The sequence below is a fragment of the Phyllopteryx taeniolatus genome, chromosome 2 (assembly GCF_024500385.1).
Source record: "Phyllopteryx taeniolatus isolate TA_2022b chromosome 2, UOR_Ptae_1.2, whole genome shotgun sequence".
Lineage (NCBI taxonomy): Eukaryota > Metazoa > Chordata > Actinopteri > Syngnathiformes > Syngnathidae > Phyllopteryx > Phyllopteryx taeniolatus.
Window position 1 is genome coordinate 7,467,335 of NC_084503.1, and position 26,301 is coordinate 7,493,635.

The 26,301-nt window shown below is 41.2% G+C and overlaps 1 protein-coding gene across 7 annotated transcripts in view; it reads right to left on the minus strand.

Annotated features, from left to right (window-relative positions):
* il16 (interleukin 16) overlaps positions 1–26,301 on the minus strand; it is an 87,144-nt gene that overhangs the window by 21,137 nt on the left and 39,706 nt on the right. For 6 of the 7 annotated variants that reach the window (XR_009785842.1, XR_009785845.1, XM_061757905.1 and 3 more), the window contains exons 13-18: positions 24,451–24,583; positions 24,104–24,191; positions 11,512–11,735; positions 4,337–4,471; positions 1,382–1,454; positions 58–1,205 (exon numbers count right to left, since the gene is read on the minus strand). Coding sequence is in view for 5 of the 7 variants with exons in the window: in XM_061757905.1 (XP_061613889.1) it covers positions 58–1,205; positions 1,382–1,454; positions 4,337–4,471; positions 11,512–11,735; positions 24,104–24,191; positions 24,451–24,583 (1,801 nt within the window). In the remaining 2 variants the exon portion in view is untranslated. The remainder of the gene's footprint in view (positions 1–57; positions 1,206–1,381; positions 1,455–4,336; positions 4,472–11,511; positions 11,736–24,103; positions 24,192–24,450; positions 24,584–26,301) is intronic. The other variant, XM_061757940.1, reaches the window with a different exon arrangement.

Here is a 26,301-nt window from a genome sequence, read left to right on the forward strand (position 1 = left end):
TAAGTTAATAAAATTCGAGAAGTTGCACAGTGACAATATTTGTGTGTGTAAGAATACCTGGTTACTAAAGGCAAGGATTTTACCAAAATTTTCTTCTTCCAGGCCTCGATAAGCGGTACTGTCTGTCGACAGACTGTCACTTGTGGTCAAGTTACAATGTTCTCTTTGATTCTCTCCTTTATCCTCTTCTGTCATTTCTGGAGAACTCCCCCCTTTGGCATGTCTGGATCCCACAGAGGTGAGGCATGGAGTGGAGAAGGCTTTTGACCCCGCAGACCCGCTGACATCGACTTTCTGTAAATCTGCTACTGGAGTAATTAGCAATTCTCCGGCTGGTAGGATAGTCGAGGCATTTTGGGCTGAAACTGAATTTGAAAATATTGTTCCAGATTCCGGATCTGTCTGAGAAGGCAGTTGATCGATAGATGACTGGCTAGATTGAAACTCAGCCTTGGGAATGTTTTTTGTCCCACTAGTTTCTAGATTGGGCGATGGTATAGAAGAGGGGGACACGGATGTGTCTGTTACCACAGAAAATGCAGACTGGTTTGCCTGGATTTCTTGTGGGATGTCATTTTGGTTTCTTCCATATTTTCGGTCTAAATCGCTCTCCGTCAGAGGAAACGAGGTAGATGGGACTACATGCCTCTTATTGTCCACTTTCTTTGGACTGTCTGGAGTTGAAAAAGTCTCAAATGAATGGATTTTGTCTTTAATGGACAGGTTGGCAACAGATGAGGCAAATCTCATATTGAAGCTTCTATAGAAGCCTACAGCATGCCTTGGTTTTCCAGATTCACACTGCCCCTTCTGGTCTTGCTCATGTCGAATTTTTCTCAGGCTCTGGCGAAAGCCAGCAGGCTTGGGTGCCACTGGAGGCCCCTTTTTTGATCCTGTGGAGATCTCACATTTATCTTCAGTGGGGAGGTTAGACAAATAATCTGAGGCCCCGTCAGCAGCACTGCAATTCAGATCTGGCATGTTCTCTTCATTTTTCATTGTAACAGGCTTAAGGTAGAGACTGACTGGTTGAGCACTGTCTGCAGGGTGATGGAGAAAGGGGGGTAGGTCGCTGACTTCTTTAAAATCTTCAGGGGAACTGTCCCCAAGGCGAATCCAGGGATCCTGAAGCTCGTGTCCAATTTGTGCCTGCCTCCTAAAAGCTCCTCTTTTTGACTGTGAGCAACGCTCAGATGATGATCCACCTGTCCTCACAACATAGAGGAATATGTGAGTTTAACCGGCGTAACAATTAATAGCTAAGTCCATAATTTGAGTATTATTGTATGAATAAAACATTATAATAGACTTGGAACAACCATGTAATTGACCAGCGTCCACCTGAAAATGCACTTGGTACTTAAATGCGACGTTATCTTACCTGTGTGCAGCTCGGCCTCCAAAGTGAAGTCTTCTCTGCTCCTCTCTGACTGTTTTCTCATTTGTTCTTCTTCCTGATTGCCAAACATGAAGTCATGTCACAAAGTGCAGTAAGTCAGCATGCTTCCGCTCAGACACTCACCCACACAATGCTCCAAACACACACGCACGCACGCACACACACACATATGCACATGCAGTGAAAAAGACACTGGAGTGGATCTTATATTTTCTTGAAAAAATACTGAATTACAAAAAAAATTTGAACACAGCAACAGCAAAGAATAATTCAAGTTATGGCAAAATGCAAAATAGAAAAAAAAAATACAAATCCTATATTATTGTCATTTTGTTATATTTGTCATGTACTGCCCTGCAGTACCCTTTTGGAGCCTGGATGGCGCCCTCTCGTTCTCTCTCTCTCTCTCCCTCCCCTCTCTGTTTCAGCTTCTCCTCAAGCCACGCACCTGTCTCCAATCAACCCTCATCAACACCTACATTTAAGCCTGCCTGTTTCCGGAAATCCTCGCCAAAGTATTGCAGCCTCTCCTAGAGGTACCACGGCCCACCGTACTCATGTCAGCTACTCAACTCCTCGTTCCCTTGTTAACTCTTGTGTCTCCTCGTTCCCAGTGTTCCTGACCCACCTCATTCCTGCCAGCTGCCTGTTCTGTCCACTGGTTGCCACCTGTCCACGCCGCCGCCTGCCAACACATCCAGGACCACGTCCATAACCTTTGCTCAATAAACTGTTCATCATTTTACATCAGCCTCCGCCTGCTCTAGGAGTCCAGCTACTTCCCACACGTGACAATATTAACAACAATCTTTCAACCATCTTGCTGGGATGCCGAGCATCGACTTCCCCAATGCTACAGCAGGAGTTGACGTTGCACTTTGCAGCATGCCTAGCAGTTTTGTGTTGTAGTGTTTTATTTGTTTTTAACCCATAGTTGTAAGAGGACTTGTGTGTGTTTTACATACTTATGTGTTGTTCTATTCTATTCTATTCTATTCTATTCTGCTGCCATTTTCTGCGTACTGTGGATAAGGTTAGTACCGGTACAGGACGTTTCGCCCGTGCCTCGTCCGCCATTTTGTCCCAGCACCATAGTGTTTCTGCTTAGCTAGTGCATAGTGCTTGTCTGTGTTTGTGCGCCGGGGGTATCTTTGCCTTTTTCGCCCTCCTTTTTTCAGAAGTTACCATAACAATGCCCCTTTACATCATTTTTTGAAAGAAATGATAGGGGCCAGGGGAGGGGAGTTTTTTGTTGTTGTTGTTGTATGTTAAGAGTAAGCTTTATTTTATCAACTCTGTTCAGAAAATATCCCAGCATTTTTTAATCTCTTGAACACAATCTCTGTCCCATTAACCACACGCAAGCTGTATTCACTATTAAAGAAGTCTCTGAAGCAGAAGTGGCAAACATGATGTGTCACTTAAAAAGCATGCAACGCTAAAGACAACTATGTAATTGACAAAAACCTTTTGAAACAATATAAAGAGTCTTTGATATGCCCAATTACACACTTGTTGATAAATCACTCAGTTGTTGCTGAAGCCTGGAAGGTAGCCACAGTTAGTCTAATATTCAAATCTGGTGATAAAACTGACATGAATCATTATGGGCCAATTAGCATCCTTCCCATTGCATAAAAAAATAAAAGAGAAACGCATTGTCGAACAACTCAATGATCATCTAAAGATTCGTCATAACTCACTACACTCTATGCAATTTGGATTTCAGGCCCACCATTCCACAGACTCAGCCATTTTTATTTTCTTGGAAAAAAAACAACAGCTTTCTAGATCAAAATAGTTGTGTTGGTGCTATATGCCTAGATTTGAAAAAGGCTATTGACACTGTTAATCATCGAATTTTACTCAACTATCCCATTTCAAATTTTCTTCTCAAGATATTAGGTGGATGAAATCATACCTCTCCAACAGAAAGCAGTGTGTGCAGGTCAATGGCGTAAAATCTTCATTGTTGGAGTGTTCTGCTGGTGTTCCGCAGGGTACTATCCTTGGACCAATTTTATTTTCTTTATAAATTAATGATCTACCCAATGTTTGCTCTGATAACAATATTATAATGGATCGGGATTACACCAGCAAACAATGCAGAAGAAGTTGCAAAAACTCAAATACAATCCTGGTTGTCAAATAACTCTCTGCTACTGAATACTAAGAAGAAAGTGTACGTGATATTCTCAAAAAAGAAAAAAACAAATAATAAAAAATATTTCATGCTCATTTATGTGCACTGTCCCTTTAAAAAAAAATACCTAAAATAAACAAATAAAACAAAATGTGTACCAGAGATGAATGATGTGAGCCGGTTACGTTATAGTGATTGAATGGGACCTGCCTATCAAAATATTGTCCTCTATTTTTTTCACCAATGCCCCCTCCTTTCTCAGCAGGGTTGTGAATACTGGGCGAAAAATCCAACGCTCTGTGAATTCTGCTTCACGATGACAGTAACACCCCCTCCCCGACCCCCCACATTGAACGTTCCAAAAGCAGGGTTGCTATGAACGCTTGGCCACAATGTGCCATGATATCACCAAGGACGAATCAGAGCAAAGTTGTTTTCCATATTTAAATTGAAAAGATAAGCGATCCAATCAGAGCAAAGTTTATTTACATGTCACACAATAATGAGAAATTTTAGCCGTCTCAACTGCCAGTCAAAAAAGACCAACTACAATAGCTTGAAAATGGACATTCTGGGCATTTTCAACCCAAATGATCTTGCAAGCCCAACAAAAAAATTATGAAAGGGGACCTTTAATGTTTCTTGGAAGTTTTATCACAAAATAATCCTTTCACCAAATGTCCTTGTTATTCTGATGGAACAGAATAATATTTCACAAATGTAAATGTAATGTAATAACAAATGTAATAACAGGCCAAAACAAACATAAATTACATCAAAGTAAAATGAGGTACCTTATTGCCCCTGAATGCCTCATCCAGGGTCTTCTGACTGGACATGGCAACAGGAGAGTTAAATGGAACATTGTAGTCATCGTCAGCATACACAGGCACAGACAATCTGTTGTCAGACCATGTCTCTGTCATTGACTATGAAAACAGGAAGTGGCACACATCAGTCAATTTTTTTTTGCCATTTTAAGATCAGGTGTGGAAATGTTGTTGTCCTCAACATATTGTAGACCATTAAAGGAGGCAAACCATGGTTGCCCTGGAGATGAGAGAGACTATTCTCCTCATTATTTTTTTTTTATCAGCAAGTGTGACTTTTTTTATTGTACCAATTTTTTATACAAAATCATGAAATTTAGATTTTGTGATCCTAATGTTAAATTACAACTTGTTCTTACGTCAATGTGTGGTAAAGCATTTGCTAAAAATAGAAAAAAAAAAAAAAAAAAACTGTCACCAGCTCCACCTGGGTTACAATAAGAAAGTAGAAGAAATAACGGATGACATCATCTGAACAGATTACTCTGGTCTGAATTGATAAATTACATATAATAGATGCATAGTGTTTTTTTTTTTTTGGTTGTTTTCCATCCAAAGATGTACTGTATATCCTTCCAAAACTCTATCGGACATGAGAAGAACATAGGGTCAATGGTTTCAATATCATTTTTGCAAAATGAGCAGGCATTAGCTTCAATATTGAATTGCGATCTTAGTAATTCTTTAGCTGGACAAATATTATTGATGATTTTAAAGTAAGTTTCCTTCATTTTAGGAGATATTGGAAGTTTGAAATACATGGTTCTTAATTTATTCACTTTAGTCTCATCAAATTTATGTTTCGTCTTTGAGGATATATTTTTTTTGTTAAGGTATTGCCTTATAAATCTATTATAAATTTTTTTTTTTTAAGATAGACAACCCCAGAATCAAAGGTGTCGGTAACTGGGGATTTATTTATTGATACTGCATTATATTCCTCTCCAAGGACACAAATTGTTGAGAAATTGCGTTGAGTAATTTGATAAAATCAGATTTTTGTGGATTGAAATTGTGTTTGCACCCAAACTGATCGTAAATCAGTAGATTATCATTGTCATCCATAAATTCTGCCAGGGTATGTAAACTTATGAGCACAACTGTACATACAGTATATGCAGTCATACGTACCCCTGTCATATTATATTGTCATATAATGAAAGGTTTGGCTACACCTTTTTTTTTTATGAAAGTGTACAGCTTTTTCATTTGCATTTGCATTTGCACAATCAACATTGTCCCAGATGATCGCGCTACTCGTCACTTTAAACCGCATACACTCCTTGAAGTCTCGGCGCCCTTTGCACAATGGTCATTGCACCGGACTACTGCAATATTAGTCATTCGAACTGCTCTAAGTGCTAGAGGACTCTGCATCTTTTGCACAATTGTCAAAAAAATAAAAAGAAAGAAAGAAAGAAAAAATGTACCGGCATTACCAGATAACTATTAACACTTTATTGCTCAGTGACTGTTTTTTGTCAATGTCTTTATGTCTCAAAAGTGTTCTCTGTCAATTGACTGTCTGTTGTCGTACTAGAGCGGCTCCAACCACCGCAGACAAATTCCTGGTGTGTTTTTTGGACATACTTGGCAAATAAAGAGGATTCTGATTCTGATTCTGAAGTAGATTTGACTATTGTAATGGTCTTCTGACTGGACTCCCTAAAAAGAGCATTAAACACCTGCAGCTCCTTCAGAATGCTGGAGCTCGGGTTCTGACCAGAAAAAAAGAAGTCAGAGCATATTACTCCAATTCTAAAGTCTTTACACTGGCTTCCAATCAGCTTTAGAATATATTTTAAAGTTCTGCTACTGGTCTATACAACACAAAACAGTTTAGGCCCTGAATACACGAGTGAAATGCTAATGGGATATAAACCCAGTAGGGCTCTGAGATTGACAGACTCAGGTCAAATAGTGGAGCACAGAGTCCAAAGCAAACATGGTGAAGCAGCATTTCGCTATTATGCTGCACACAAATGGAATACAGAAGTGACGTCAGTGTCCATGTTTTTAACTCCAGCTTAAAAACTCTTCTTTTTTTCCCATGCTTTTTAGAGGATTTCCACTTTTAAATGATATTTCTCACTTTACTGTATAAACTGTTTTTTTCCTTTGTTTTTAAATGCTTTTAATCATGTAAAGCACATTGAGTTACTTTGTGTATGAAATGCGCTATATAAATACATTTGCTTTGCTTTGCTTCTGTCATCAATGTGCCTCAGATCTTTATCAGGTTTAGGGATTGAGATAATAACCCCATGGGCCATTTTTGTGGTAAGAATACACGAGGTAAAGCTGAGCCATACGCATGGTTGAGTCATAGGGGATCCATTGCTAAGTCGACCTCTGCCATTGCAATTTGTTGGTCAGAAATATTTTTATATTCATTATTTATAGGGGGAATATGCATAGCCATATTTTTAAGAAGTGTGTCATAACAGACCTTGGGAAATTTGGAGGTATAGAGATTGCTGTAGAATAAAAAAAAAAAAAGATTTTCATCTGGGACTTCAATATCGTCAATAGGTAAGGACCTTGCACTTATTTTTTCAAGACCACAAAAGGAAGCAGAGTTTTTCTATCCCTCCTCTATCCATTTAGCTCTGGACCTAATGAAGGCTTTGGCATTGTCTTGCTGAAATAAGCAGGGCCGTCCATGAAAAAGACGTTGCTTGGATGGCAGCATATGTTTCTCCAAAACCTGTATGTACCCTTCAGCATTAATGGTGCCTTCACAGATGTGTAAGTTACCCATGCCATTGGCACTAACACAGCCACATACCATAACAGATGCTGGCATTTGAACTTTGCGTCCATAACAGTCCGGATGGTTCTTTTCCTCTTTGGCCCGAAGGACAGGACGCCCTCAATTTCCAAAAACAATTTGAAATGTGGACTTGTCGGACCACAGAACACTTTTCCACTTTGAATCAGTCCATCTTAGATGAGCTCGGGCGGCGTTTCTGGGTGTTGTTGATAAATGGCTTTTGCTTTGCATAAAAGACTTTCAAGTTGCACTTACGGATGTAGCGCCAAACTATATTTACTGACATTGGTTTTCTGAAGTGTTCCTGAGCCCATGTGGTGATATCCTTTAAACATTGATGTCGGTTTTGGATGCAGTGCCGCCTGAGGTATCGACGATCACGGGCATTCAATGTTGGTTTTCGGCCTTACATGCAGTGATTTCTCCAGATTATTTGAAGCATTTTGATAATATTATGGACCGTAGATGATGAAATCCCTAAATTTCTTGCAATTGTACGTTGAAGAACATTTTCCTTAAACTGTCCGACTATTTTCTCACGCACTTGTTCACAAAGAGGTGAACCTCGCCCCATCTTTGCTTGTGAATGACTGAGCAATTGAGGGAAGCTCCTTTTATACCCAATCATGGTGAACAGGCTAATTGGGAACAGGTGTTTGATGAACATTCCTCAACTTTCTCTGTCTTTTTGCCACCTTTTTTGGAACGTGTTGCAGCCATAAAATTTCATGATTATTTGCTAAAAACAATCAAGTTTATCAGCCTGAACATTAAATATCTTGTCTTTGTAGTCTATTCAATTAAATATAGGTTGAACATGATTTGCAAATCATTGTATTCTGTTTGTATTTGTTTAACACAACGTCCCAACTTCATTGGACTTGGGGTTGTACAATACATAGCTGTGTAATAGTACTAAATTCTCTCTCTTCAAGAGCTTTTTTAAAAAAATTTGGGTAAATGAGATGTGAATTGACAGATTTTATATTTAAGGAGCTCCCTTTTTTCTTTTTTTTTTTACCGGTGTTGTTATTTCGTCTTGATTAATAATAATAATATTTTAATTATCGATTTCATTTGTTCAAAGTACTTCTCGTTATTTAGTAGACAGGAGTTAAACTTTCAGTATTTATTTGCACAAATTCTATTTTTTGGTTCAAGGTATAGGTGACTAACACAATGATCAGTTAGTGGCGCAGCAGAAATATCAGAGCTGATATTATAATTTAACATTTGGTGGGTGACGAGCCGGTGCTCAAGTCTAGATTTCAAATTATAATTGGGGCTGCACCACACATATGTAACTATTCCGGGATTGAAGTATCTCCAAACATCAACTCGAACTTGTTCATTACAAAAGTTAGTCAAAATCGGATTAGGGTGATTGATAGAGAAATCTATCCAGAAAGTCATCTTGTTTCACCCCCAATTATAACGTTATCTTTTAGATGTGTAAATGAAATATCTTCCAAATATGAGGAAATCTTTCCAACAAAGATCTATTTTCCCTTGTGTTGTTGTGTTGGCGAGGTTGAACATCAAGTGATCAATATTTCCTGTTTAATCGATGACCATTTAAATGAGCTGTGTGAGACACAACCTCATCCGATAAATTCTTTAGTAGGGTCGCGACCCGTGCTGATCGGGATGTGCCGTGGTTGAAATGTTTTATCTCCCCATCGTTTAGAAACAAAATATTACGTCTTGTTTCGAATGTGTTTCTTGTAAGAATGTGTTTGCTTTTTTTCCCTTTACAGAACAGAAAAACAATACGCCATGTCCCTTGCATTGATGGACATTAGTGAAACATTTGTTTTTAGCTCACACATATCAAAACTAAATACAAATACAATCATATCACTTTAAATGTGTATTAAAAAATATCAGTTATCAGGATATTCTCTGATAACCCTAGTGAGGATAAGCGGAACGGAAGATGAATGAATGAATGAACTAACCAAATATACCGGTAGTGAACCCCTGAACATTTACAATTAGTGTCATAAGTCCGTGCGATTGGCTGGCAACCAGTTCAGGGTGTACCCCGCCTCCTGCCCGATGATAGCTGGGATAGGCTCCAGCGCTCCCGCGACCCTTGTGAGGAGAAGCGGCTCAGAAAATGGATGGATGGATGGGTGGATGGATGGATGTCGTAAGTCCAAATCCCTTTCTTATTGGAATCTGTCCGTTCTTACGGCATGACTTTCTGTCCATTGATGAAGGCGTATGGACCTTTGAACACTGCCTTGTCTTTTTTGCTTGCTCCACTTGAGGCCAAAAGGCTTTCCGTGCCTCCTGGTCGTCTGGCGAGGTCTTCAGCAAATCGAATGTTGAGTTCTTTGCAAGACAGCATGATACTTGGTGCTTCTCCAGATTTCATACCTGTGTCTTCTTCCAGTGAACGGCAAGATGATTTGTCGTGGACCTATGGTGTTGGCGGTTCTGATACGGTGCACAGAGTCTATGATGAGATACATATTCTCATTCCAGAGTGGCTTTATCTTGCCAATGATGTCTGTGTCGATGTCCCAAGGATTTTCTTCTTTGTCCTCCTTCAAGCCTTTCAGCCGCAGGTTCCACCTTCTTTTATATCTTTCAGCCTCAGCCATGGTTTCTGTGTTTTGTCCTTGGTAAATCCTTACCAAAGTCTCCCCCCCCCATCCCCTCATATGCAGTCCCTTCTCAAGGTTTCTTTTTTGCCCAATGGGGTTTTGAGTTTTTTCTTGCCAGATTGGTGGGTTTAGATTAGGGGATGTCGTTAATCATTGCCAACTGTGGGGCTGTGAAGCCCTTTGAGACTCGTTTGTGATTAAGGGCTATAAAAAAAGAACGTCAGCCTGACAGTTCTCAGGACCGGGGTTCAATCCCCGGCCCCGCCTGTGTGGAGTTTGCATGTTCTCCCCGTGCCTGCGTGGCACTCCGGTTTCCTCCCACATCCCAAAAACATGCATTAATTGGAGACTCTAAATTGCCCGTAGGTGTGAATGTGAGTGCGACTGGTTGTTTGTTTGTATGTGCCCTGCGATTGGCTGGCAACCAGTTCAGGGTGTGCCCCGCCTCCTGCCCGATGATAGCTGGGATAGGCTCCAGCATGCCCGCGACCCTAGTGAGGAGAAGCGGCTCAGAAAATGGATGGATGGATCTATAGACAATACTGTCATGGCTAAAAATATTGGCACCTCGGGGTTTCCAATGTTTATAGCCATGCCTGTAAAGACACATTTATGTTCTTCATGCTTGCCAATCATATATAACTGAAGTGGCCACTTGCATGTACAGAGCCAAGAAAACAGTCTCCGCTATAATTTCCGGGGGGGTACATGTCCCCACCACCCACCACTTTTTCAGAGGGCTGTTTTTGTCCCCTTGCTCATTACAACTATTCACGGAATTTGTTGTTTAACTTTCCTTAAACAGCATTTTAAGCCCATAATAACTTTGCTATCGCTTCTGGGGTAAATCTCTGATAGTGAGCCGGCATGTTTTAACAATGACGTCATGGTTCACGTCAACGTCATGGCGGCTCGCCCGCCAAATGCACCAGCATTAGCTTATAGAACTGTAAATGACACTTGGCTGGCCCAATCACACCGCATAGACGTTTTAACCACAAATTAAGATTAGCGTTTCCCCCCCGCCTGCCAAATGCAGTGTGCAGTGCAATGACGATGTTCTGTGAAATAACTGACTGACCTCTTTGTATTTAAAAGCATCTGCGCCAGTGCTTTTCAAACATTTTACCCCAATACCACCTCAAAAATAAGTACGTAAGTAAATTTCTATGTACCACCAATAATGACCAACACCAAAAATGAGGCACAGGTTTTATTCCTAAAAAGTGTATTTAATATTATACACAGTTGGAACATTAACACTGTGCTTCATTATAGAAAATAAAAAACTGTACTTACCGATTCAAATCAAATGTATTGCATATTATCCATCCATCCATTTTCAACACCGCTTATCCCGGTTAGGGTCGCGGGACGCTCGAGCCTATCCCAGCTGACTTTGGGCGAAAGGCGGATTACACCCTTAACTGGTCGCCAATCAGTCGCAGAGCACTATTGCATATTAAGTTAAATCAAAATTGTACCTAAATAAATGTTTGAAAGAACATTGCTAAATGATTTAATACAAATATACTTAAGTTAAATACAACAAAATAGTACTTAACAAAAGTACTAAACCGTATTTAAAAAAAACAAAATATTAAAAATGTGGAAACCGTCCCCTACGCCACTGGTCTCAGCGGTAAATAAAAGTTGCCTTTACATTCAGAAATAACTAAAAGATCCCAATGCAATGTTATGTGTTTTTAACCATAAAACAACATTGAATGTCAACAACCACTGGCCACACTTACCTTTGGTGTGTCTAGGCTGTAGACACGGGCTGTTGGGTTATGACGTGTGCTGGGAAAGTTGTGGCTGTTGAGGTCCAGGTTGTGGTGGTGGTTGTTGGTGTTGTCACTGCAGGGGCGAGTCAAGGACTTTTGAACTCGACGAGCTGTGACGTGACTGAAGCTCCTTTCCAAACAAAGTTGGCATCTCGGCCGGCCATGAGAGCACGACTCCAACCTTCGCAATCCTGGGATATACAAAGTAAAGTTTGCCTCCTCAGATTAAGACGCATTTTGCATTGTTACTATCCACTCATGAAACATAAAAAAAACATCGGAATGTTTGCCGAAGATTAACTGAACGCTACGACAGGGAAAGAGGTGAATAGGAACATTTACGGCTATATTTAACAACAGCGCTCTTTCTGATCGTAATACATATATCATCCAAAAAAGTAAATACAATTTTTTTTTAAATAAATCCATTGTCAATTTCTGAGGCACTTTTATTTAAAAATCATATTTGGATTTGCACAGTACTGCAGTGACAGTGAAATCTTTGAACCACAGTGATCACACTATTGAGTGACATGGGTTTGGTGGTGGTGCTCATTTGTCGTGCCGCTTTTTCTGTGAAATATTCTCGTCTCCTCGACGATTTGATTGACAGCCGCGGCTCATCCCTTTGATGTCCATTACGTATCTATACATTCCTTAAGGGCAACCTTGGGTAATAATGTGGCTACATTTGGTCTTTTGGGAACCTGTAGAGAAGTGCGCCTTAGAGTGGCACACTTGTTTACACGTGAGTACTCATTTGGTACATCAAGTTTGCGATAAACATGGCCATGGCATTACGTGACGCCTGCAGCGGTAGTCGGACAACAATTAAGCAATTTCAACTTCTGGACAAATATGCGGTCCTTCTGCAACCTTCAAACACTGTGGATGAAGAGGAAACACAAAGACGTAGAAAGTAACCTATTTTTTGTTTGGGTGTATTTCATTGTTTACAATTAAAAGGGTGTTTGTCTTTGGTCTGTGTTTGTGTTGCTCTCTTTCTTTCTTGGTTTAGGTTTAAAATGTTATTGTGTCATATTCTTTACTGAAATACATTTTGTTGCTCTGCTGCAGCCTACAGAGCAAATTGAAGACTGGAACAGAGTGGGACATGAGTGGTAACGAATGTCTCTCTACTTCCTGATAACCCTATATTAACTATTGCTTTATAGGAAAGCAATATATAGTAGTACTTTAGTGATATAATAATAAGTAAGAAATATTAATACGGACCCTTTCCAAAAAAATTCAATATAAAGGAAAAGTTTATTTATTTCCATAATTCCATTCAAAAAGTTAAACTTAAGTTCTGCAATTCCTCTTTGCAGAACCTCTCCAGTTCTGTCAGGTTGGATGATGAACTTTGGTGGACAGCCATTTTCAGGTCTTTCCAGAGATGCTCCATTGGGTTTAAGTCAGGGCTCTGGCTGGGCCATTCAAAAACAGTCACTGAGTTGTTCTGAAGCCACTCCTTCGGTATTTTAGCTGTTTGCTTCGGGTCATTGTCTTTTTTGAAGGTGAAACTTCGGCCCAGTCTGAGGTTCTGAGCACTCTGGAGAAGGTTTTCGTCCAGGATATCCCTGTACTTGGCTGCATTAATCTTTTCTTCAATTGCAACCAGTCTCCCTGTCCTTGCAGCTGAAAAACACCCCCACAGCATGATGCTGCCACCACCATGCTTCACTGTTGGGACTGTATTGGACAGGTGATGAGCAGTGCCTGGTTTTCTCCATACATGCCACTTAGAATTAAGGCCAACAATTTCTATCTTGGTCTCATCAGACCAGAGACTCTTATTTCTCACCATTTTGGAGTCCTTCGGGTGTTTTTTTCTTTTTTTTAGAAAACTCCATGCGGGCTTTCATGTCTCAAACGTCTTTCATTTCAGGATTATGAAGGCCACTGTTCTCTTAGGAACCTTAAGTGCAGCAGAAATGTTTTTGTAACCTTGGCCAGCTCTGTGCCTTGCCACAATTCTGTCTCTGAGCTCTTCAGGCAGTTCCTTTGACCTCATAATTCTCATTTGCTCTGACATGCACTGGGAGCTGTAAGGGCTTATATAGACAGGTGTGTGGCTTTCCTAATCAAGTCCAATCAGTATAATCAAACACAGCTGGACTCCAATGATGGTGTAGAACCATTTTAAGGAGGATCAGAAGAAATGGACAGCACCTGAGTTAAATATATGAGTGTCACAGCAAAGGGTCTGAATACTTATGGCTGTGTGATATTTCAGTTTTTCTTTTTTAATAAATAAGCAAAAATCTCAACAATTAAGTTTTTTTTCTGTCAATATGGGGTGCTGTGTGTACATTAATGAGGAAAAAATGAACTTAAATGATTTTAACAAATGGCTGCAATATAACATGAAGTGCAAAGTTTAAGGGGTCTGAAAACTTTCTGTACCCACTGTACCTCTGGAGCGCACATTCTCTATTGCTACTCTTACATTTCAGCAAAAATGTTTTTTTTTTTTTCGAACAGCCAGTGTCATATTTGTTGCACTGGTCTTTTGTATTTTCGCATTGAGGTGCTGCGGGTCGTGGCCCTAGTTGTGGTCCCAGCAGAACCGCGAAGCACACCTAACATCGGCAACAAGAGTTGATCCGCTACGACATTTTGTATAAATTAGGAAACACACCTACACTTATCTCAGTAATTAGTTTACGGATGTTAATGTTAAATGTACTTGTATTAAGTGACGGAACGATGTTAGGGATTATATCACAACACAGAATGAAATAACTTCCAAATTCCGAAATGGCCCATAAAAACAGACAAATATTGTACTGCTACTTAATATTTTCCTAGAGGATCCCTTTGGGATTAGACAGAATGAGTGCTTAAGAGGAGAATGCTATTCATGTGGTACAGCTTGAAGCAGGCATCAGGTGCAGGTGGAGATGGGCCTGGCTCAAGTTGGTGGTCAAAACAAAAAATGCAAAGAAATTAGGCAAATTTTATTTTAATCTTAAAATTGTGCATCAACATGTACTTGAGCGGTGCAAATAAATGTTTTTCTGCGTTAAGAAAATGTGTTTATTTTGCCTTGTTGTACTCTTCAGAGTCTTCCATATTGTTTTATTTATGTTCAAATCAAAAGAATTATCTGCGGGGGCCCGGGGATCCCAGCAGATAATTTTCATGCCTTTGGTGTTTGCATGTCTGAATAGAGGCTGGGGTCTATCACATCAGACAGGACCCCAGATGCAGGCTGTGTATATAAGCCCCAGAGACAGTGCAGCACATCACACAAGGGTGTAAGATGCTGCCAGGCAAGGCATATATGGAGCAACATAAACAGGTAGCAGGAATAGTGTACTGGAACATCTGTCCCAAGTATGGATTGGAGCTCCCAGAATCAAGATGGCAGGCACCACTCAAGGTGGCTGAGTACAACTAGACCAAGATCCTGCGGGACTTCCAGATCCAGACTGACAAACTAGTAGTGGCCAACCAGCCTGACATAGTGGTGATGGATAAACATCAGTAGACAGCAGTCATGATAGACGTCGCAATCCCGAGTGACAGCAACATCAGGAAAAAGGAACAAAAAAGCTGGAGAAATACCAAAGACTGAAGGAAGAACTAGAAAAAATGTGGATGGTGAAGGCAAGAGTGGGACCTGGGGCACTTGGGGCAGTAACCCGCAAGCTGGGAGGATGGCTCCACCAGATACAAAGCACAACATCCAACATCTCTGTTCAGAAGTGGGCAGTATTGGGAACAGCTAAGATCCTGTGCAGAACCCTGAAGCTCCCAGGCCTCTGGTAGAGGACCCAAACTTGGAGGAGATACCGTCCAGGTGGGCACGAAAACATCCATCCATCCATCCATTTTCTGAGCCGCTTCTCCTCACTAGGGTCGCGGGCGTGCTGGAGCCTATCCCAGCTGTCATCGGGCAGGAGGCGGGGTACACCCTGAACTGGTTGCCAGCCAATCGCAGGGCACATAGGAACAAACAACCATTCGCACTCACAGTCATGCCTACGGGCAATTTAGAGTCTCCAATTCATGCATGTTTTTGGGATGTGGGAGGAAACCGGAGTACCCGGAGAAAACCCACGCAGGCACGGGGAGAACATGCAAACTCCACACAGGCGGGGCCGGGGATTGAACCCGGGTCCTCAGAACTGTGAGGCTGATGCTCTAACCAGTCGGCCACCGTGCCGCGGGCACGAAAACATTGCACAAAAAGTACTTGACTAAAGGGGGTATTCTGTTACCACGTTCGCAACATCACCCAAAGTTTGTCAAAACAAAACAAAGAAACAAAAAAATTAAGTCAAAACGCACCAGAGTACCCATTAATTGTCACAATTGGGTCATTCCTTGGTATTGGTGCCTTTTCCATTTTGTTTCTCTCTCTCTCGCTCTCTCTCTCTAATTTTAATGTTTTCGACTCTTCTGCTTTGTCAAATATTTGAAAAGTATATATGTATTACATAGCGTCAATGACTTTGAATTCAAACCACCTCATGGAAGAAAATAATTGATGACACAACTATTCTATTAAACATGCGCTATTCACTGACACCACTACATGGCGCGTAATACCATGGAATATACATACATTGACCTTAGTGAGGATAAGTGAGGTACAGAAAATGGATAGATGATTACAGAAAAAAAAATCTAATTTCATGGTTTATTTATAATTTGAACAGTAAAAACAAACAGTAGCACTGAAATTCTTCCCTTGCTAGTCTCCCTCCACTTATAAAAAAAATTAAGGTAATTTTAAATAACAAAAGATAAACACTGAAGATGTAAGAACAAATTTAAAAACAATGACCATTTTAAAAAAGGACTGTATTTGATTTTGCCAATAGTAATAGATTACAGACTAGAGCCAGTTTAGTTTTCAACAATGGGTAAGCCTCGCTGGTGTTCAGTGCTGCTTCAGGAAACTGGCCGTGGTACTCCTGAAATCTGGCTGCAGTGTAGCAGTATTCAGATGCTTTGTGAAGGGAAATCTTTCCCTCGCATGGCCCATGATGATGTCACAAACCTAAAGAATGAATACAAAAATATATAAATAACAATTCAGTGTACGGATGTATTCAATGGGTGGCAATTTCCAAGATGGTGTCTACCAGTGTGGTCGCCTCGGTTACGTGCTCTCTAGTATTGTCTTTGTTTTTGTGTTTTTCGTTCGTCGGACACTTTCTAACCATCAAGGAGGCTACTCCGGACTTTCTTTCACCAACTTTCGCAAATCCGCTCAATTTTTCCCCTGAGTTACTCACCGGACCGGTGTCTGTGGTATTCGGCGCATGGAGGCGAAGGCGACGCCACAGAGGGAAGCGAGCCGGCATCCAGGTGAAAATCCACGAGAGGATACAGATTGGCATTCCCGTCGATCCACCTCGCGAATGTACGCTCCCTACCCAACAAAATGGACGAGCTTCATCTTCTGATAAAGTATTAGTCAAGACTTCAGACGTTCCGCCGCCATGTGCTTTACGGAGACCTGGCTTTGTGACGCTGTACCCGATGGCGCAGTCATGCTTCCCGGCTTCCATCTTCACCGTGCAGACCGCGACATGGAATCATCGGGGGAAACAAAAGGCGGTGGGATATGCTTCTATATCAATGAAAAATGATGTACGGACATCACGGAGCTCAGCACACACTGCAGCCCGCATTTGGAGTCGCTGTTTCGAACTGTAAGCCATTCTACTCGCCGTGTGAGTTCGCATCATTCATTCTGGCTGGCGTCTATATTCCGCCTCAAGCTAACACGAACGCCGCACTGCTAATGCTTGCCGAACAAGTCAACGAAATTGAAAAAAAACACCCACATTATTCTCGGGGACTTTAACAAAGCTAAACTCAACCACGAACTTCTTAAATACAAGCAGCACATCGACTGTCCTACTAGGGAAAATAACATTTTGGACCACTGCTATACTGCGCTAAAAAACTCATACCGTGCCAAACTTCGTGCACCACTGGGCTCGTCTGATCACTGCCTAATTCACTTAATACCGACATACAGGCAAGAACTTAAATGCGCGAAGCCTACAGTGAAAACAGTGAAAAAGTGGACCAATGAAGCAACGATGGAACTTCAAAGCTGTTTAGACTGCACAGACTGGAGTGTCTTTGAAAATTCAGCTGGCAGCCTGGATAAATATACGGACACTGTCACATCCTATATCAGTTTATGTGAAGATGTGTGTGTACCAACAAAGTCATTTCGCACATTCAACAACGACAAGCCGTGGTTCACTGCCAAACTTAAGCAACTTCGCAAAGCTAAGGAGGATGCATATCAAAGTGGAGACAGGGCCCTGTATAATCGAGCTAGAAACCAGCTGACTAAAGAAATGAACATTGCAAAGAGGAACTATGCAGCAAAGTTGGAAAAACAGTTTAGCGCTAACGACCCTAAATCAGTCTTGCTGACAAATTACAAGCGACGATCCCCCCAAGCTGAGAACAATAGCACACTAGCCACCGACTTCTCCGTTGACCATCCGCGAACAGGATGTGAGACGTATCTTCAAACAACAAAAGATTAACAAAGCGGCAGGCCCAGACAATGTGTCCCCGTCCTGCCTCAAAGTCTGCGCCGACCAGCTCGCTCCAGTCTTCACTCAGATCTTCAATAGTTCTCTGGAACTGTGCGAAGTACCATCCTGTTTCAAACGCTCCACCATCATTCCAGTCCCCAAGAAACCTACAATCTCGGGTCTAAATGACTACGGGCCTGTCGCCTTGACATCTGTGGTCATGAAGTCATTTGAACATCTCGTGCTGGATCACCTCAAGAGCGTCACAGGCCCCCTGCTGGACCCCCTCCAGTTTGCCTACCAAGCGAACAGGTCTGCGGATGATGCAGTCAACATGGGACTGCACTTCATCCTAGAACACCTCGACAGTGCAGGGACTTACGCGAGGATCCTGTTCGTGGACTTCAGCTCAGCGTTCAACACCATCATCCCTGAACTCCTTTCCTACAAGCTTCTCCAGCTCAGCATCTCACCTGCCATCTGCCAGTGGATTTACAGCTTTCTGACGGGCAGGACACAGCAGGTGAGGCTGGGGGAGGACACCTCATCCACACGCAGCATCAGCACTGGGGCACCCCTAGGTTGTGTCCTCTCTCCGCTGCTCTTCTCTCTCTACACGAACAACTGCACCTCAACGCACCCGGCTGTCAAACTCCTGAAGTTTGCAGATGACACCACTGTCAACGAGCATGATTTGCTTTCGCGGGCCGCATAAAATGATGCGGCGGGCCGCATCTGGGCCCCGGGCCTTGCGTTTCACACCTATGTTTTAGACCATTCTCTGTAGGATGACAGGAATAAAACACACAGACATCACTATTGGGAAATCAATAACATTGAAACATACACTGGTCTGCATATCAAAAAGGTTTTTCCTTTTGTATTTTAAAACTTTATCAACCCAAATATCAAAAAGACACACACTTAAGCATGCATACATAAACAGTATTTGTTTGTGTTTATTATGTGCATGTGTGCATTTTTGTAGATAAATATGAAAGCATTTAATAAAATATCCCCTTCATAACGATGGTTTAATGGATCAAAAACAGCTCAAATGGCTCTGCCCCCTTAATTATTCTTGCTAGGTCAACACAATAAAGTGCTTTAAACATCCATCCATCCATCCATTTTCTGAGCCGCTTCTCCTCACTCGGGTCGCGGGCGTGCTGGAGCCTATCCCAGCTGTCATCGGGCAGGAGGCGGGGTACACCCTGAACTGGTCGCCAGCCAATCGCAGGGCACATACAAACAAACAACCATTCGCACCCACAGTCACACTTATGGGCAATTTAGACATAAATTATTAAAATAATATTCATGAAATGGTGGATAAGAATAAAGGATGGATAGATGACCAAAAATGATTCATGCATTTGACTTGTCATTAGCCCTACCAATAGTGTTGCGCAGTTTGTGTCCAAAGCACTGGCGCTTGGGCCACCCGTTCACTCTCATCATATTAGTTGTCATGTAGATGAGACAATTTTCTGACAGGTTCCAGGAACCCAGAGCGTCCTTCAGTCCCTGTGCAATAAGCTCGCCTTTATGATCTTCTGGAAAGTATGCTGTTTGGAGGCAAATACTTTGTAGAGTCCAGTCCTTGTTGATAAAATGCACCATCAAACTCATGTATGGTTGCACGGTTCGTTCAACTGGATCGCAGGTCCGTCGTTGCAGAATAACTCCAAGGGGGAGGGCGGAAGCTACAGAAGCTAACGGGGGTGAAACATGAGCCGGAGCAAGAGGGGGGGAAAAATAATAATAATTCTTTTTTTAAATCGTTCGCAGTAAAAACCTTGAATTAATCGGTAAAATCGGTCCTTCCGTCCTTTCCATCTTGCACTAGTTTTATAAATACTGCTGTAATATAATTGAAATATATTTATTACTTACCCAAGACCAACAAGCAACACATTAAATATTTAGATGAGATTAAATTTAAAGTTCCTTGAATTCCTCTAAAATGCTGCTATTATGTATGTTTTGTACTTAGTTGGTTCTGTCATGATCAGTACCCTGGATCTCCTTTGCGGAGCGTGGGCGGCGCTTTGTTCCTCTTTTATCCCTCCCTCTCCAGCACTGATCACCTCCTCGCCTGCGCACCTGGTTTCAATCAGCACCCATCACAACCCGCATTTAAGCCTGGTAGTTCCAGTGTTCCAGCGCCAGAGTATTCGCGCACCTCCGTGATACACCGACCGACTCTTTTTGATCTAACTTTTGCTTGTGAAAAAAGATGACTTGGTTCCCTGCGTACGTACTTATCCTCTTGTGTTCTCCTCCTCCTCCAGCGCCTTCCCGTGTCTCCTGCTCCGCCACCTGCCCCAACCACACCACCAAGCTCCCGCCTCCTACGGACCAACATCACGCCTTGGAATTCTAGACCTTGCGCTATCACCAATAAAACCCTTACCAACTGCTTCCTCCGTCTCAGTCTGCTTTTGGGTCCAGTCCAATACTGGTTTGTTACAAACCATGACACTTTATTCCTTTATGATTAATATGAGTGTTCAGCATATTTGCAATGGTGCGACAGTCAAAATTTCCTCAGGGAATAAATAAAATATCTGTCTATCAATCCATCTATCTATCACTTTATATCATTGTTCCCCACTTTGTTGCAATATAGCGCTACAATTAAATTAAATGCAGTGTAAAGACACACTGCACATTTACTGTAAGTTCTATCTCACCTCTGTAGCTATCCTCTCAAGATCACCTGGCTCCAGTGTGCGATGCTATATACGGTTCCCATATACATCCTGAACCGTCTTTTGCACACTACCTGTGGTTCCTCTCATGACTCTTACACCATCATATTCTTGGGAAATGAGCTTGCTCTTCTGGTCATCAGGGAGAATGGAGCTCAGCCTATCCAGAAGTGCTGTGGTAATGGAATCATCTGTGGAACTTTGGAGAGGGATGAACTCAAAAAAACTCTCGTACTCGATGGGCTTCGTCAATGTAGCAGACCACAATCACCAGCTGACACTGATTGGAAATGTCCATTGTTTCATCAGCCTGAACGGAGACAAAATCTGGACTCCTAATTTCTCCACTCTTTCCAAACTGACAGTATCCAGTCAAGGAGTACATTCTGTGCAGTCTTCGATATTCCCTTAAACACAGTGGCAGTCTGCAGGTGCTCGTACAGAACTGTATCCAGTGATGCCACAAAATCTACCAATCCTCTCAAAACACCAGGATTTGCTGAGCCTTCACCTTCATCATGGCCACACAGTGCAAGTTCAAGTGGACCACAGAATTTAACACAATCCATTATTTTAGAAATTATGTCCCTGTTTTTATCAACCTCCTTATTGCTGTTACAAATGCCTAATCTGTAGCCTGCATCAAGATGGCAAGCCATGTTTACTTTCCCAAACATGGCTAGACACGATAAATTTGCCATGTGGATCCCAGAAAGTTCATGCTTTTTTGCCTTTTCAGCAAAGTGGAGCAAAATTCACTAAAAGTGAGCTAAAATTCTGGGCCACCGACACAGCTCAGCACCAATATATGTTGATGTACCTTGCATCACCGCATGACCCAATCTTGCACAACACAACATAATTAACAATGTACATTTTTTTGTCATTACCTGAGTTTACTCCGATGACTTGCACTGAAGTGAATCAGCCAGTGATCGGTAGTCAGTGTCGTATTTTCCATGCAGAGTCCTAAAATGCCGCTCCATATTTCCGTTCTTTGGTAATGTGATGGCAGACTGGCAGATGAGCCATACGCATTTCGAAAATGTCATTCCGTAAAATTCCGTATGAAAGTGGTAAGTTTTTGTCTTCTTACTTGATCCAGCTCCCCCACTCATTTTTATACCTTTTCTTAAGTTTAAGAGAAAAAACTGAGAGATAAAAATTGGAGGTAACTCACTGACTGGCTTGTTAGTTTTGACACACTTGGCGCTGTTGTTTGCGCATCTGCAGTTACCTTTTAGCAGCATGTGCGTGACCTAAGTGTCAGAAAAATTCAGATATCATCAATTATATATGTATATCAATCAAGCAACGGGATGGATGATAGGCTGATGTCTTTTTTTTTTTTTTTTTTATGTCACGCGATTCGATCGCGATCGACGCACTGAGCACCCCTGTTATAGAGCATAATTCAAGTACATCCTTTTTAAGAACAATTAACAATGAACATTGGCATTGTAATGTAGAATAATAAATACAGTAAATAAATAATAAAATATCTTGGATAAAAAATATAAATAAATCAGACTTAGGGTTTATTTGCAAAAATTGCACTTAAACAAGTATTAAACATTTGGCACGTAGGTATAGAGTCTTGAACCCACTCCAAAGCAATTGGTCCTTGTCACAGTTTTCAAAATGAGATGCCATCATTTCACTGTTATTTTTTAGTCTTTATTTTTATTGTATGAATGTTGTCGTGTGGAGGCATGGTGGACGACTCCTTAGCACGTCTGCCTCACCGTTCTGAGGACCCAGTTTCAAATCCAGCCTCGCCTGTGTGGAGTTTGCATGTTCTCCCCATGCCAAAAACATGCATGGGAGGTTAATTGAAGACTCCAAATTGCCCGTAGGTGTGAATGTGAGTGTGAATGGTTGTTTGCTTATATGTGCTCTGCGATTGGCTGAGAACCAGTTCAGGGTGTACCCCGCCTCTCACCCGAAGATAACTAGGATAGGCTCCAGCACGCCTGCAACCCGAGGGAGGATCAGCGGTACGGAAAATGAATGAATGAATGTGTAGCTGGCATGCGCGTCAGGACACCTGCGACCCTCGTGAGGATAAGCGGGTCAGAAAATGGATAGATGGATGGGTGTTAACCAGATGTTTAATTAATCATTTACCAGTCAGTACTGCCTCAAAAGACATTTTTTAAAAGACTGAACATGTAAAACTGCGATGTGGTCGAAAAATTGGGTGCAGGTAACATTTGTGCTGGTGCACCCAAGAAAAATTGTTGATCGCACCAGTGCAACTAGTGCAAAACGTTAGCCTAGAGCACTGTATTGGTTTTGGTGGTTGTAAGGAATATCTTTTAAGTTAAAGCGAGAGCAGTGCAAAGATGTTACGAGGTGTAGGGCTTTCACTATCGACTCTTTTTAGCATCGATTGTCCTATAGATATTGCGTTGAACTGCTCGAGGACTTTGCATCTTTTTGGACAATTGTCAAAACAAAACAAAAACAACAACAAAAATGTACCGGCATTACCAGATAACTAGCAACCCTTTACTGCTCAGTGACTGTTTTTTTTTTTTTTTTGGTCAATGTCTTTCTGTCTCTTGTCGTACTAGAGCGGCTCCAACTCCCGGAGACAAATTCCTTGTGTGTTTTTGGACATACTTGGCAAATAAAGATGATTCTGATTCTGATTCTGATTCTGAGTAATCAGTAATTTAACTGCATACTGTTGTTACAGAGTGTATGATATAAATGCGTTGTGGAGAATGTGAGTTGAAGTCAATGAATGTAAGTACTGTACTTTGTTCTTACTAATAATTGTTACATATATGCATATGCATCATTGCCTGCAGGCAAACAACAGTACGTTGTAACTAGCGATGGTAGAGTTACAGTCCATTCTAAGTAGGCTTTACACGATCAGGATTTTTGGGGCCGATCACCGATCAGCGAGTTTAAAAAACGATAACCGATCACCGAGCCGATCATTTACTGTATATACTTCTGTACTTAATTGCTCAAAAAATTATATTTACAATAAATAATGTATCTTTGTTCATCTATTTATGCAAAAAATATCCGTGCGAAAGCATGTACAGTAACCAAACATGTTTACGTGCAGCACATATTGGTTCCTGGCGGCGCAAATATGCTTTTAATGATCATGTTTATTGCTTCCAAGCAGAAATTTTTGTGTCAACCGATTTTCGGGGTCAACGTAGCCAACTTAGTCGATTTTCTTTCCAGCCCTCACTCGGTGTAATGATACAGACGAAATAACGTACTACACTGTATATTGTTTAACCTTGAAAAAAATTATATGATTGTGTGGGGGGGGGGAAAAAGTGAATTTACTATTACCATCAATACTCCATTGGCTCTTGTCCTTTCTCAGTTTGCTGTTTTCCACAGCTTGAGCTATAGCATCATTCAGCTGATGCTCTGATACCTATAAAATACAAAAAGTGTAGAAAGGGCAATAAACATAGTATTGGGATTCATATTAACAATTTGAGATATGTGAAGAGTCCAATCGAGTGCCAGTATAGGCAGGTAGGTAAGCTACAGTTAATGGTAACCCAGCACAGTTCTGTTTCCGAGTTAAGACTGATGAACCAACCAATGCTTATCCATAACTTCACAGGTTAGGGTGGATTTAGTGTTAATGTCGTAAATAATAACAGTCAATAAGTGGAGATGTTACATACTTTGGGGTCAGGGTGTCGACTGATGATAATCTGAACTGGACCTGGTGCGCATTGGCTCAGGACTGTGTAGACGTCATTCAGTACCATGCTGTAAACCACAGTGTCATTGATTTCCATGATTTCATCCCCACACCTGAAAGTAGCAGGTCCATCAAAAGAGAGAGAAAAACGGAAATTTTCCCAGTAGGAACAAAAAAGTGGAGAACATTATGAAGGTAGACCCTTTTTCATAATTGACATGAGGGAGCCATGTTTCCATAAACTTAAAACAAACATCTACACTCAATACCCCATTATGACAAGCATAATTTAAACCAAATTATGACTTTTAGTTTATTTGTATATTTAAAAAAAAAGAAGAAGAAAAAAAGACTGTTTGAATATTACCAACAATTACAAATTGTCAGTGAATTCAACCCCTGGTTTCAAGTGAGCTCCCCGTGTGTCTTGCTTTCAAGCGCTATCCAGCGCTCGCTTGGAGCCCTACCCCTAAGGGACCCTCCTTCGTTCTGGCGAATGTGAAAAATCGAGGGCTAACAGGGTCTGACGTTAAGCCAACAAGCCAAGTTGTGGTGGCCCTGTCAAAACCTGTACTGGCCCCGTATATAAATATGATTATTTCATATTTGGCATCTTTATGCTGTATTATTTAAGCCCCTTTAAGCAATTATTATTACAATTGCATCCATGGTGATGACTCTGTACTGACATCACTAAAATCAAGGCATTGCAGTTGCACTAATTAATAATAATGCTTAAAAGAAAACCAGTAAATCCATCCATCCATCCATCCATTGTCAATACCGCTTTATCCTCACTAGGGTTGCGGGCGTGCTGGAGCCTATCCCAGCTATCTACACCCCGAACTGGTTGCCAGCCAATCACAGGACACATACAAACAAACAACCATTCGTGCACACATTCACACATTTAGAGTCTTCAATCAACCTACCAGTAAAACCGCCTACCAGTAAATCAATTACAAAATTCTTAAAATATTTACTTACTGAAATTCCAACTGATATATCTTGTGTGTTGATGTTGTGCACACTATGTATAGCATATATTAAAATATACATTCGATACAAATCTTAAGACCAGTTGAAAAATTGCAAGAATTGGCATTTTGCACTGTTGGATCTTAAAAAGGTTCTAAGCAGAGCTTCATAGTGCAAAAAGAGGAAATGGGAGTGAGCAAAAAAATAGTGGCACTGCACATCATACGTCTATACGTAGGTGGTGACCCGGGACAGCGGCGTGGTGGTCCCAGGCCACCGGCTATTCATTCATTCATTCATTATCTTTTCATCCAATGTCGACATAACGGTTAGCTTCATATAGCTCCACTACAAACGAGGCATGGGTCTATGTGTCCAGTCAGGCGCTAAATAAACAAAGAATTCAAGTTGTTTGCCATGAATAAAAAGGTTTGTTTTGCAGGAAGTACTGTATGTCGTTAAAGAAGGAAAAAAATGCAGAGTCTGCAAGTATCTGTGTTGGTTCGGTAATGTAGTTTTATGCATCAATTCAAAAGATGCTCTCGTAAAAATCCGTAAAACAAGTACTTTACAATAACAAGAGAATGTATTTTGTGAGTTTCCCTTTTTGAGGCTATTTGTATCGTTTTTCTCAGTCGCTTTCGAACATTTCTCGAATCATCCTTGACATTTCCAAAGCAGTAAGTGCATTTTTTAAACATTCATTTGTACAAATAGAAAAACACCATGGACTCATCTCTCACTTGTAAGTAAATAACTGTGTCAATGAACATGTCAGTGCCATCAGTATAAGTCTTTGTGATGACAAATATCTTGTTTCATGTGCAAAAGTGACACAATGATGTGAAGACTT